At 35.8% G+C, this 12,504-nt stretch overlaps 1 protein-coding gene across 1 annotated transcript; it reads right to left on the minus strand.

Moving 5' to 3' along the window:
• Positions 1–689: 689 nt before the first annotated feature.
• On the minus strand, positions 690–10,971 carry hid1b (HID1 domain containing b). The gene is made up of 19 exons (XM_058793360.1): positions 10,812–10,971; positions 10,025–10,174; positions 9,086–9,256; positions 8,467–8,580; positions 7,689–7,795; positions 6,355–6,468; positions 6,023–6,275; positions 5,126–5,182; positions 4,822–4,962; positions 4,567–4,657; positions 4,183–4,334; positions 3,748–3,826; positions 3,505–3,669; positions 3,024–3,266; positions 2,442–2,590; positions 2,276–2,353; positions 2,023–2,114; positions 1,385–1,543; positions 690–1,190 (listed from the first exon to the last, which is right to left on the minus strand). Exons 1-19 carry the CDS (start codon positions 10,875–10,877, stop codon positions 1,127–1,129), a joined length of 2,445 nt encoding a protein of 814 aa, XP_058649343.1. The 5' UTR covers positions 10,878–10,971; the 3' UTR covers positions 690–1,126.
• Between the last annotated feature and the right edge of the window lie 1,533 nt (positions 10,972–12,504).

A 12,504-nucleotide genomic window follows, 5' to 3' on the forward strand; every position in this document is an offset into this window, starting at 1 on the left:
TGTAATGATTTTGCCCCTAATGGCAATTATATTTAGATAAAAACAAACAAAATGACTAAATAAACAATGTAAATAGCCTAGTTATAATGTTGCAAGTGTTGAAAATAGGTACCTCCTTTATTTATTCAATAAAATCAATATAAATATATATATATAGTCTGGTTTTATATTTTCATCCGGCCTTTAAACTTCTATTATTCTCCTCCCTGCAGCTGAGAAACTTAATACACAACAAACATTAAACTAATCCAGTCTAAACAGAGCCAAGCCCTGCTGTGACCTCAGCATAACCTCATCCTAGCACATCTGATCAAATATGCGGTCTTGCTGTTGGTCAAAGCCTGGACTTGTCATTCTCACTTCTAATAAAGACCTATTGAAAGTGCATGTTATTTCAACTTCATTAACTTTGATCAAAATGTTACAGTTGTTATAATTTGAGGATGACATTGCAAATCACTTATTTCTCCAAGTCCTCTCTCTTCTAAGTGCAAGCATAACTAGGAACACTTTTTATCATTCAATCAATGCATTAAATGGCCTCATCCTGCATTTTCCTAATTAAATATCCTGTTTTATTCATATACACCAAATATTGCCTATTCAGAGATTATGCAGCATTTCATGTTGATTTTAACAGATTTCTGACATATATTGTCATTGTTTTGCTTACAAAAAAGTAGTCCAAATGGCATTCAACAGTTTTTATAGTATTTCTATACATGCAGCATTTCCAGCTTTTATAGGATTCAGTTTTTGCATCAGTTTATATACAGAGTTCATTCACACAGAACACTATTTCAGTAAAAACCAACAAAAAAACAATATAAACACACACTCCTCTCACTGCTCACGAGGTCAGAGACCTGAGGGTCATGTGTCCATCCTCATGGATCGACTCAGAAGAAAATGAAGCATAATGTATCAGAAATAACAAGTATTTCACAGGGCAGTTTAAATTCACTCATTTATATATTTACAACAAAAAAGAAGGTCAGAAAAACTAAACCTTAGATTTCACTGAATTACTTTTTAGAAAGAAAGTGTAAATTTGGATTAAATCTTTGTGAATGTGTCAGTTTGGAGAAATCGAGTCAGTTTTGTTGAGTTGGCTCTCTTGGTGTCATTAAATTCTCTGGATCTCAAACAACTTGACATCAGTGTCGTACCAAACAGGAGGATCCACGTTACTAAAACAAGAAAAAAAAGCAACTTTTATCATGTTTTAACATATTTCAACACATAAATACATACAAAACATCACATTGATCAAGTCCTAATAAAAGGTATAATACAATTCATTTGTGTGACTTTCTACGCCGAGTGTAATTTTGAGTGTAGCTCCCAAATTATCCCATAGAGAGAGACAGAGCGGAGGACTCACCGTAAGTAGATGATGCCCCACATGTATGTGCGGAACCACAGAGCCGTGCCCTCATTGGCCTGGTACTTGCGGATGAGGATGGGATGAGGAACCGGCAGCAAACCCACCAGAGTCCCATGCTGCAGAAACTTCAGGATCTCAGACTCGTCCGTCAAACCTCTACAAGCACAACAAGAGCATCCTCACTCAGTCATGTCAAACTGTACAGTGTAATACACATGCTTTAGGGTTCAAAACCACACTAAAAATTCACTAAATTAAATTAAAACCTGTTAACCCGAAACCTGTTCAAATCAACATGACACAATGTTGCATGTTTTCTAATAATGCAGGATATTTAATGAAAAAAAAAAAAACATTAACTACTGTAACAATGTTACAGTATTTATTAATCTGTTAACATTGTTTTTGTTTACTAATGATTAATTGTTACCCAAGGTTCATTAAATAATATTGTATTTGTAAATGGTGACATTAGCATCAACTAAGATTAATAAATTCTTTAGAAGTATTATTAGTCTGTGTTTGTGTTAATTAACACAGTTAATGAAACTAATGTTAACCAATGGTACGTTTATGTAAAATGTTACTGATAAACTCTTTGAGTGTGTGAATGATGTTGTATGTGTGTGTCTCACTTGTCTATGCAGATTTTCTCCACCTGAGGCACCAGCACCTGCAAGAGTCTCATTATAGTCTGCAGAGGAAGTTTACTCTTCCAGGAGAGGACCTGAAAGGGAGCATGCAGAGGTTAGATGTGATCAGAACGAATGAGAGGGAAACTCATTTGGCTTTTTTTTTTTTTTTCTGAAAAATTTATCAGAAATATTGCAGTATATATATGAGGTCCTCACAAGCTTTGGTTTATAATTTAAGGGTTTTATGACTGACCCAGTCTGGAGTAGGAGCCCAGTCCGATGAAGACGACACACGTTTCGGACTTTCATCACAATCCTCTTTTTCAGACTTCTAAGGAATTAAAAAGAAAAACATTTTGTTGATATGAACAAAACAAAGTAACATAGATTAAATGTCAGGGTCATCAGTGCTGCTGTACCTTGTCATCTTCACCTGCGGTCGGCTCAGTGTCTCTGACTTGTGTCTCAGAGCTGTCATCTGATTGGCTGTGGGTCGAGTCACTCTGCTGCAGTGACAGCGTCGTTCCGTCCTCAGAAACCTGCGATGTTTCTGTTAGTTTGTCAATGCCTACAACATAAACCATCAATTTACATTTTTTTTTAACATCAGCGGCAAGGCCACTTTTATGGCGAGAACAAGGTGAATAACAAAAGTTATTCACAAGAATAAAAAAAAAATAGATCAGTTAAACATCTCTAAATAAAAACATTTACAGAATTTTAGTAAACCAACAAATTGGCTGTTAACTTACCAATACAGCAACAATTTGTTTGTATTCAAAGTTGCAAATTAAAAATCAGAATATTGCATATTTATTCAGTAAATGTGTTTTCACTGTAGTTTCTGCACATGTTTTTTTTAAATGCACATTTGATGATTTTATGCACTGGATACATCATTTCCACCCAGCTTTTTTATGACATCTCAAAATTTGCATAAAAATGTGGATGAGACAATTACTGGAATAGTGCAACCGTGTATGATGAAGTGGGTTACGTACGTGGCATGGCCTTCAAGCTTGCGTTCAGAGTGCCTGTTTGAACCGGTGAGGTTTTATACGGCCCTTCACTACAGGCAGTGTTGTATGGGTTGTTGGTCTCCATGAAGACGGCATTATGGGTGCTGTTGCTCCTGCTTTTCTTCTGCAAGGCTTTCTGGATTGAGTTGACGTCTGTAGGCAGGTTAGCCAGCTGGTGAAAGAGGTTGCGTTTGCGAATGATGCTGTACACCAGGTTAAAGTTACCTGATTTTAAGAGACAGGTGAATAACAAATGCTTATAAAAATTACAATAAACAACTGAGTTGCAATGACCAAATTTGTAGGATTGTATACCAAGGTTCGCCAAAATCAAAAAATGATTTGCATTCAAATAAACAGACTTTTGCTGCTTCATATTTTATTAGTCATTTAAATGAAGAACTGCCAGCACGACTGTGGCGACTGTATTTACAGCAGTGATGAAGCTTCAAGAGCAACTTACCATCGAACTGGTACTGAATGATGTTGTTAAAAACTTCAAGCAAAAAGAAAACCAGGTGATGGTTAACAGGTGAGCAGAACAGGAACCACGGGCTTGAGAAAACTTCCAGCAGGTGTAGTAGTTTGTTGGCTGCTACCATAGACAGACTTTTCAGGTAAGGAGATACTGAAAACACAACAGCAATGATTCATCAGGAAGTGAAAACAATCTCTCAAAATGTATGTACTTTTTAACCTTGCTTACCGTTGACTATAATAGTGAGCAGACAGTCATACAGGGGCTGCAGTCGCTGATGTCCACTGGTGATGATTTTATGGAAAACCTGTCAGTCAAAAATAACTTTTGCATTTTAATGCTCATGCAAATCTTATTAGCTTATATTTCCGGGAATGCATGAACTGAAAAAATGCAAAGTAAGTTGCTTTGGATAAAAGCATCTGCCAAATGCATAAATGCAAATGTGCATTAAGCATGCATGCATGTGAGTGAGATTGGAGAGCTTTAGAAAACATAAATAAAATTTTGGGTCTGTTCTTTACAAAAAGACATGCAATATTGCACACAAGTCATATGGACTACTTTTACTGCACTTTTATTAAATTTTGTTTTTGGCTTTTAAAATCTACATCTCCAATATGATGTGAGAAAGTCACATGAACGTATCTGTGTTCATCTCACCACTATCAGCAGGTCAGCATGAGTCCCAGCGAACACCGAAATATCCATTGGCACACGCACACTGTATGGTTTATTTAGACGCACCCCAAAATTCCTCTCTCCACTTAACAGCAACAAGATGAACACGCCGATATGCACCAGACCGACACGTGCTGCAAACAGATGCATATACACCCTAACACACATGGCTATTATCACATCCACAGTTCATAATAATAAAACACCATTAGAAATAGGCAATAAACTGAATTAAGATGAGAAAGGTACAGGAAAATGTGACAAATTAACAAAAAAATGTCTCTTAAAGTACAGTAAAATATATAGGTTAAAATATATGGGTGAATTTCTTTTGTGTGTGTAACACTGAATGCTTCAGATACTCACACTGATTGGCACGAGCATCACTGAGATAGTATAGAATTGGTACCAGAATATCCAGCACGTCGCTGCTCTTCAACACATAGAACAGGAACTTCTGAAATTCAGAGATGAAGAAACATCAGTGTTCACAGTTTTTTTTTTTGACCAATAAACAAACTAGTAAATGAAAAAAAAAAAGTTTTATATAAAAACATACATTTTAAATACATAGTTTTATATAAAAATAAAACAACACAACAACACAACACAAGGTGGCACCTTGTTGAGGTCGCAGAGTTTCCAGAAAAGCACCAGCAGCTCCTGATGAAACTGGATTTTCTTGCAGGAATGGGGCAGGTATGTCTGCAGCAGGGGGTTATTGAGCAGCCGGCCAATTCCTCGCAAGATAAAGTGAAAATCCTATGTGCAAAAAATACATGCATTTAGAAAAATATAAGTATTATTATGAAAGATAATATGTGAGGTTACTGATCATTTGCAGTGTTTAATATTCTATTACACGTGTAAGGTAGAAGCTGTTGCAGTTGATTTGGGATGGTTGTGAAGTGTTTGTGTGTCTCACCTCTTCTCTATGAATTCGAGACAGGTAGCTTACAAACAGGTTTTCGCCTCTCATTGCCTGAAACATATCATGAGGAAAAATCTGATACTCAAGCTGAGCGTTTGAAATACTGAACTATCACAATACTGAACACAGGCTCTCTGACCAGACCTAGTGCACTGCTTAGACAACATTCTTGGGAATCAAAGACATGCTTTGTTCCGGTTTCAAATGAACTAAAATTATGCTGTCTTTTTACACAAGATGTTGGATGCCATTTAAGCAAAAGTTAAAAACATTAATTTTTGGATGTCATCACGTTGCAAACGTGATACTGTATTGAAAACATTTTAGTTTAGGATGCTTGTCTAATGTTTTTAAACGTTAATATTGTTCAAGGATGTTCAGAGAACATTTAAAAGTAACAATGTTTGCAAAATGATAAAAGGGAATGTTCCCTTAATGTTTATGTAACAATAAGACATAAAAATGGATGTTTTGAATGTTTAAAGAACATTCGGAAATAACCTATGGGAAATGTTAGCAAAACATCCAAATAACATTTTAAAATGTTCAGTTTTTTTAACAAAAAAATTTCAGAAACAGTATTTTCATAACATAATGGAAACATAAGGTTAATGTTCAAATGACACTTAAAACATTCCGTTTTTAAATTTTTTTTGACATTTAGAAATATTTTCATACATTAATGGAAAATTTTTAATTTTTAGACAACATTTAGAAAAGTTTTCATAGCTTAATGGAAACGTTACCAAAACATTTAAAATGTTCAGTTCTTTTGATGTTCATGGAACATTCAGAAATGATGTTTTCATACATTAATGTAAGAAAAACATTCTTAGAATATATTTTTCTTAGCTGGGATGCTAATCTGAACACATCTGCAAGTCCTGTTACCTGGCATCCTTCAGCAGTTGTGTTCTTGTTGTAATCAGCAGAGCAGATATCAGTATTGGTGTTCAGGTTTGGGCTGGTGTTTGAGTTATCGATGAGCTCTTGCTCCAATGAAACGATCAGTGTCTGCAGCGCCAGCTCTGCTAGCACCCCCCGCTGGTCAGAGAACATCAGGTGATTGTATGGGAGACCGTACCCGATAGGATCATACGCACATACCACGTTAAGAAGAGAGGTGAAGAGCGGCAGGGCATGTCTGACAGAGAGAGAGAGAGAGCAAACTTTAATTGCTGCATAACCAATGAATGACAACAAATGAGTGTATATGAGGTTACCTGTTTTCTCTAGAGCAAAAGAACGAGACCCAGGGGTTGAGTGTGTGCGTGTCAGATGGAGACTGGTACATTTCTTCAGAGAAACATGTCAATAACAGCTTCAACAACTCTGCCCTGAGAGTGAGAGAAAGAGATTGAAAGACATTAAGAAATAATACTTAGTACTTTTAAAAATCAAAGATGCAATAAACCGATCAAAAATGAGAGCAAAGACATTTATAAAAAGTTAGAAAAGATTTCTATTTCAGAAAAATGCTGTTCTTTTGAACTTTCTATTCACCAAAGAATCCATCACTGTTTCCACAAAAGTATGAAGCAGCACAACCATTTTAAACACTGATAACAATCAAAAATGCTTCTTGAGCAGCAAATCAGCATATTAGAATGATTTCTGAAGAATCATGCATCACTGAAGACTGGAGAAATGCTGTATGCTGAAAATTCAGTTTTGATCACAGGAATAAATTACAATTTAAAATAGAAAACGGTTTATTTGAATTGTAATATTTTACAATATTACTGTTTTTACTGTATTTCTGACCAAATAAATTCAGATTTGTTGTGCATAAAAGTCTTCTTTTGACCCCAAACTTTTAAACGGTAGTTGATGTGCTTTTCTAAATTTCAAAAACAGTTATTTTTCCCAATGCAATAAAAAATAAAAAATAAAAATTTGGGTTCAACTTTCAGAGCAATGGTTGATTGACAGATGAGTAGGTGGTCCTTCACAGTTGTCATGTACACTTCAGAATGGATTAGATTCATAATACAAATGTAATGTGGTCACATGCAAACTATATATAATAAGTATATATTATATTAAGTACTAAGCGTGTATAATACGTACATATGTGACCCTGGAGGACAAGTTCTTAAGTTGCTGGGGTATATTTGAAACAATAGCCAAAAATACATTGTATGGGTCAAAATTATCGATTATTATTTTCTTTTATGCCAACAATCATTAGGACATTAAGTAAAGATCATGTTCCATGAAGATATTTTGTAAATTTCCTACTGTAAATATATCAAAACTTAATTATTGATCAGTAATATGCATTGCTAAGGACTTCATTTGAACAACTTTAAAGGTGATTTTCTCAATATTTAGATTTTTTGCACCCTCAGATTCCAGATTTTCAAATAGTTGTATCTCAGACAAATATTGTCCGATCCTAACAAACCATACATCAATGGAAAGCTTATTTATTCGGCTTTCAGATCATGTATAAATCTTAATTTCGAAAAATTTACCCTTATGACTGGTTTTGTGGTTCAGGGTCACATATAAGTATTGTAAAGACAGGGCAGTATGAAGTGGACAGATCTCTGACCTGTTGGAGTCATGGGTGTGATTGAGAGGCGGAGTCTGAGCAAATCCAACGCCAGCTTCCCAGATGAACTCGCAGCTGTCGATGGACTGGATATCAGAGGAGCCATCCTGAACACATACATAACTTATGTCTATAAATTAAACTGTATTTATTTATTTATTTATTCACATGTACAGAAATTGTGTTCCTGCTTAGGGTTCTCAAACTGGTGTTCACAAACCCCTGGAAAATCATGAAAGAAATTATGAAAAGCAAAGAATTAGATATATATATATTTGTATTTTTTTTTAAATTCAAGTTATTTAGGCAAATATGTTGTCAAATTATAGAAATATTAACTTAAAATTTTAGGGGTACTTCAAGTACATATTTAACATTCCAAAAAAGTTCTGAAATCATGCAGGAAACAAACATACGGATAAAATCTTTACCCTAAATGCAGTGCAAGTTGCTTTGGATAAAAGCAAATCTGCCGAATGCATAAAATGTAAATGTAAAACACATTTTCTGCAAATTTCTTCGTGTTGTCTGTGCAAACATAAGGGATTTCTGTGCCTTTATTTGAATGAGCAACCATTTTGTTCAATTTCAGACAAACCCACTTCTAGATGACATTTTAAAACGTGAACTATTGCTGCTCACGTCTACGTCATTCTGATGGTCGCTTTCTGCCTAAGCAGGTGTTTCTCGGGCAGAGTAAGTAATGTGGATCTTATTTAATTAGTCAAAAGGTCGGTCTGGCAGACTAGGAAGACTCGAGATAGAGAGAGAGGGTTACCGCACTGGTCCTGCTGTGGCTCTCGACAGTGAAGTCTGGACAGAAAAGCAGATCAGAAATAGCTGTGAGGAGAGACTCCGCCAACGGCCGCGTGCTCTCGTCATCGCCTTCATCCTACATCAACACACACCAATTAAATGTGTCATTCTACAAAGAAATCATGTTTTTAATCACAAAAGCAGTACATTCCTTTTTTTTTTTAACAGTGCAAACTTCAAGACTTCAAGCTCATCTGACAAGTGTTTGAGGGGCTATTGGCTTTCTAAAGAGTTTCACGCACACAATCACATCATCAATACACTCATTCTGCTCTCTTCAAATCACAGGATATTTAATATGCTGTCGTTCTTTGAGACAGACACAATCAGAGCAGTGTTTATGCTGGTAACAGGAGACCGTAAAAATGCACCGCAGAACAAGCTCTCCCACACACGCAGCTCATGTTTTAAACAAAAGTTCAAGCTAGGCAAAGCTTTTCTGTGTATCTTCTTAAATCCTGCTTGCACAGCTCATGTTCGCCAGTGATATTGTGGGAGTGTGTGGAAATGGCACATTTTAGTGCATATTCAACCATTTGGAGAGTTACCCACTCTGAAAGCAATTCTGAAATTTTCCTCACCACAGACTTGCCCACTTTTGGCACGGTGGACCAGAAGAATCCACGCCAGTCTGGATCCTCGAAGATATACGGCAGAATCCGAGTCAACAGACAAGTGCAGCTAAGCACGGCCTGTCTGTCTCTCTCACACACACAGCCTGAGTCAGCGTTCAACACGAGCCTTTCTACTGCCTGCAAAACAAAACACACAAACACTTTCAAAGTGTGCAATGTTTTAAAGCTTAAGAAATGATTAGTACTTTAGACAAATCAATTGATTTAATTACATTCCTTTGAACATATTACTCAAGACTGCTCAAAAATAGTAATTTTTTAAAAAGATAACAACATAAAAACACCATAAATATTACTCTGGAATATTTGCATGAAAAACAAATTCATTTTATATACATAAACTTTCACTTTTTTATATGAAAACGATTTTTCATGCTGCAAAGGTAGTTCAATATTCATACATATTCATGTTTATCAACAAAATTCAGTCAGAATGAGCCTGAATATATTTTACAAATGCATTTGAGACTAATCTAACTAATAGATAAAAACCCCAAAACAAAGCAAAACAAAACATGAGAATTATGCATAACATCATGTGTAAAGCCTGGGTCAAAAAGGGTATCAAACTACATTTTTAAATATTTAAAAAACAAAAACAAAAAACAAAAAACAAATAAATTATGTGTGTTTTGACAGTCCATTTAAAAAAATGTGGTTCCTCTACTAATAATAGGCTATGCATTTTTTTCAGTAATTTTTATGCATCTCATTTGAGTCAAAACAGACCTAAAGGCATGAACGTTCAAGCAAAATTCATATTATTGGTCTACAAAACATTTTATTTTATATATCAGTGGTCCCCTCTCATGATGGCCACCATGTTGAGATCACATAATTACTTTTTTCTCATTATTAACCTCTATTATGGGACACAGACTGTACCTTGTAACAGAGGGTTGCCAGATTGGACGGAGACTCCTCTCTCACAGCACGGATCTCAGCAGCAGGAACCAGAGCAAAAATATCCTGCGCCGTCAAGTTGACGTCAGTCCAGAACTGGTCCCAGAACACATCCTCAGAGGCCTCTACGGGCTACAAAAATCACACAAGGGACCGTTTTTTAAAAGTAAAAAAAAAATAAAATAAAAAACTTTTCAGAATAAATGCATTGAGACTGAAGCCTAGTGACATCTTCGGTCTATAGACATCTTCCCCTGTATCTTTTTTTTCCATTACATTCATTATTTGTCAAAAATGTAAAAGATGTTAATGATCCTAAATGCTTAGTTTTCTAACATTTTCCCTTTATTTTTATCCTTCTTTGTTACAGGAAAGTGTGTTGACAGAATAATAGTTCATTTAAATCCTTCATAAACAGACGTTTTTACTGAGAAAACATTAAAGCGGGTCAGCTCACCCGTAAAACTCAATAAGAAACGAGAAAATGCCAAATGCATACGCGTGACTGCACACAGCTGTCAGGTTATATATCAAGTTTTTGATTTCTCTAGGCTTTATATCCGAATGCTCTGCCTTCAAATGATGATTAAAAACCTAACATTTTATATAAGGAAAGCTTAAATGTCCGAGCGAGTGTATAAAGTTTAATATCATCAGACATTCTAGCCTACATCATGCGACAGTACTCCATCTGTTACACTTTAACAGCGCTTTGGAACATTTTTAACTCTATACAAAAGTCACACATGTCAAATAAAATAAACCTGACCTGTGTTTTGGTAGTAAGTTGTATCACCGCTTTTCTGAAGTGCAGTTTGGAGTCTGAATTACCCATCTCACTCGGATCTGTCCACCGCGCACCTGTGGCGCAGGTGAACACGACGCCAAATTACCAATCCTACCACGACCAAGGTTTAGCTCATGAATATTAATTACGCTGCACTGACGTCGACGTTAACCTACCCGGCGCATCCAATCGCGTAATGTATTAATATTTGAGATTCGTTGATTCGCCAGCAGCATTGGCGCCCATTTCAACCTTTAGCCAATCAGTTTGATCGATTGAGCAATCTTCCCGTTACGTCATGAATATACATGAGGCAAGGCTTCGCCGTAGTAGGAATCCTTTGTTCGTGACCAGGATGCAAGTATGGTATTTTTCCGGGTGTGTAAAGTAAAGTAAATATTTGCTCAAAGATTACTCTTTAAAAGTCGAGTACCTTAAGCACACTGTGAATTAATATTAAGCTGTTTCTTTAAAGGCGCGGCCAACATTGAATACAATGGACTGTGTCCTCAAAGTAACACGCGCCATCATAATTCGTGTTTCCTTTACTATTCTGCACTATGGCATTAGATACATTGTGATTTAAATACAGTAAACACAATGAATATTTTCTCTCTCTCCGCAGTGTAAGTATATGTTTCTCTTGAACGTGAAAAACCACCTGTTGTAATTGTGGATATTGTTTTCTGCACCGTTATTTAAATGCTTGTTGTAATTTAGTATTTATTGGTTAGAACTTAATTTACTTGGGATTTAGCATTACTGGTAATGTAAATAGCCTACTGTTGGATGCTGATAGGACCAATCGTGAGTTTGTGTTAGTTTGGCTCAGCCTATAGGCCTGCCTATGTCATTGCTGTGTTTATAAAAATGTTAGAATATATTCCTTGTCATTTCTCAATATTTACGAGCTCACAAAAGCTGCTGGCATAATAATGATACAAGAATCAGACATTATTGATTGATTGTTTCATATGGCAAGGCAAGTTTATTTATATAGCACATTTCATACACAATGGTAATTCAAAGTGCTTTACATAAAAGGAAGTGAAATAGTCATTATTAAAAATAATAAAAATTACAACAATAAAAACAAAGTGATTTAAAAATTGATTTTAAAATAATTTAAAACATTTAAGAATAGAAAGTGATTATACATAATGCAATCAGTTCGGACGTAGCACAGCGCTCATTCAACAAATGCACAGCTAAACAGATGAGTTTTGAGTCTGGATTTAAAAGTGGCTAATGTTTTAGCACATCTGATCTCTTCTGGAAGCTGGTTCCAACTGCGGACGGCATAATAGCTAAAAGCAGACTCCCCTTGTTTTGTGTGAACCCTTGTTATTTCTAACTGACTCGATCCTAATGATCTGAGTGGTCTGTTAGGTTTATATTCAGTGAGCATATCTCCAATGTATTTAGGTCCTAGGCCATTTAGAGATTTATAAACGAGTAGAAGTACTTTAAAATCAATCCTAAATGTAACTGGAAGCCAGTGTAAGGACCTGAGGACTGGTGTAATATGCTCAAATTTTCTGGTTCTAGTCAGAATCCTGGCAGCAGCGTTCTGGATGAGCTGCAGCTGTCTAATGGTCTTCTTTGGAAGGAGACCATTACAATAATCCACCTGCTGGTGATAAAGGCATGAACCAGTTTCTCCAAGTCTTGACTG

This window comes from Onychostoma macrolepis, chromosome 12 (assembly GCF_012432095.1).
Source record: "Onychostoma macrolepis isolate SWU-2019 chromosome 12, ASM1243209v1, whole genome shotgun sequence".
Taxonomy (NCBI): Eukaryota; Metazoa; Chordata; class Actinopteri; order Cypriniformes; family Cyprinidae; genus Onychostoma; species Onychostoma macrolepis.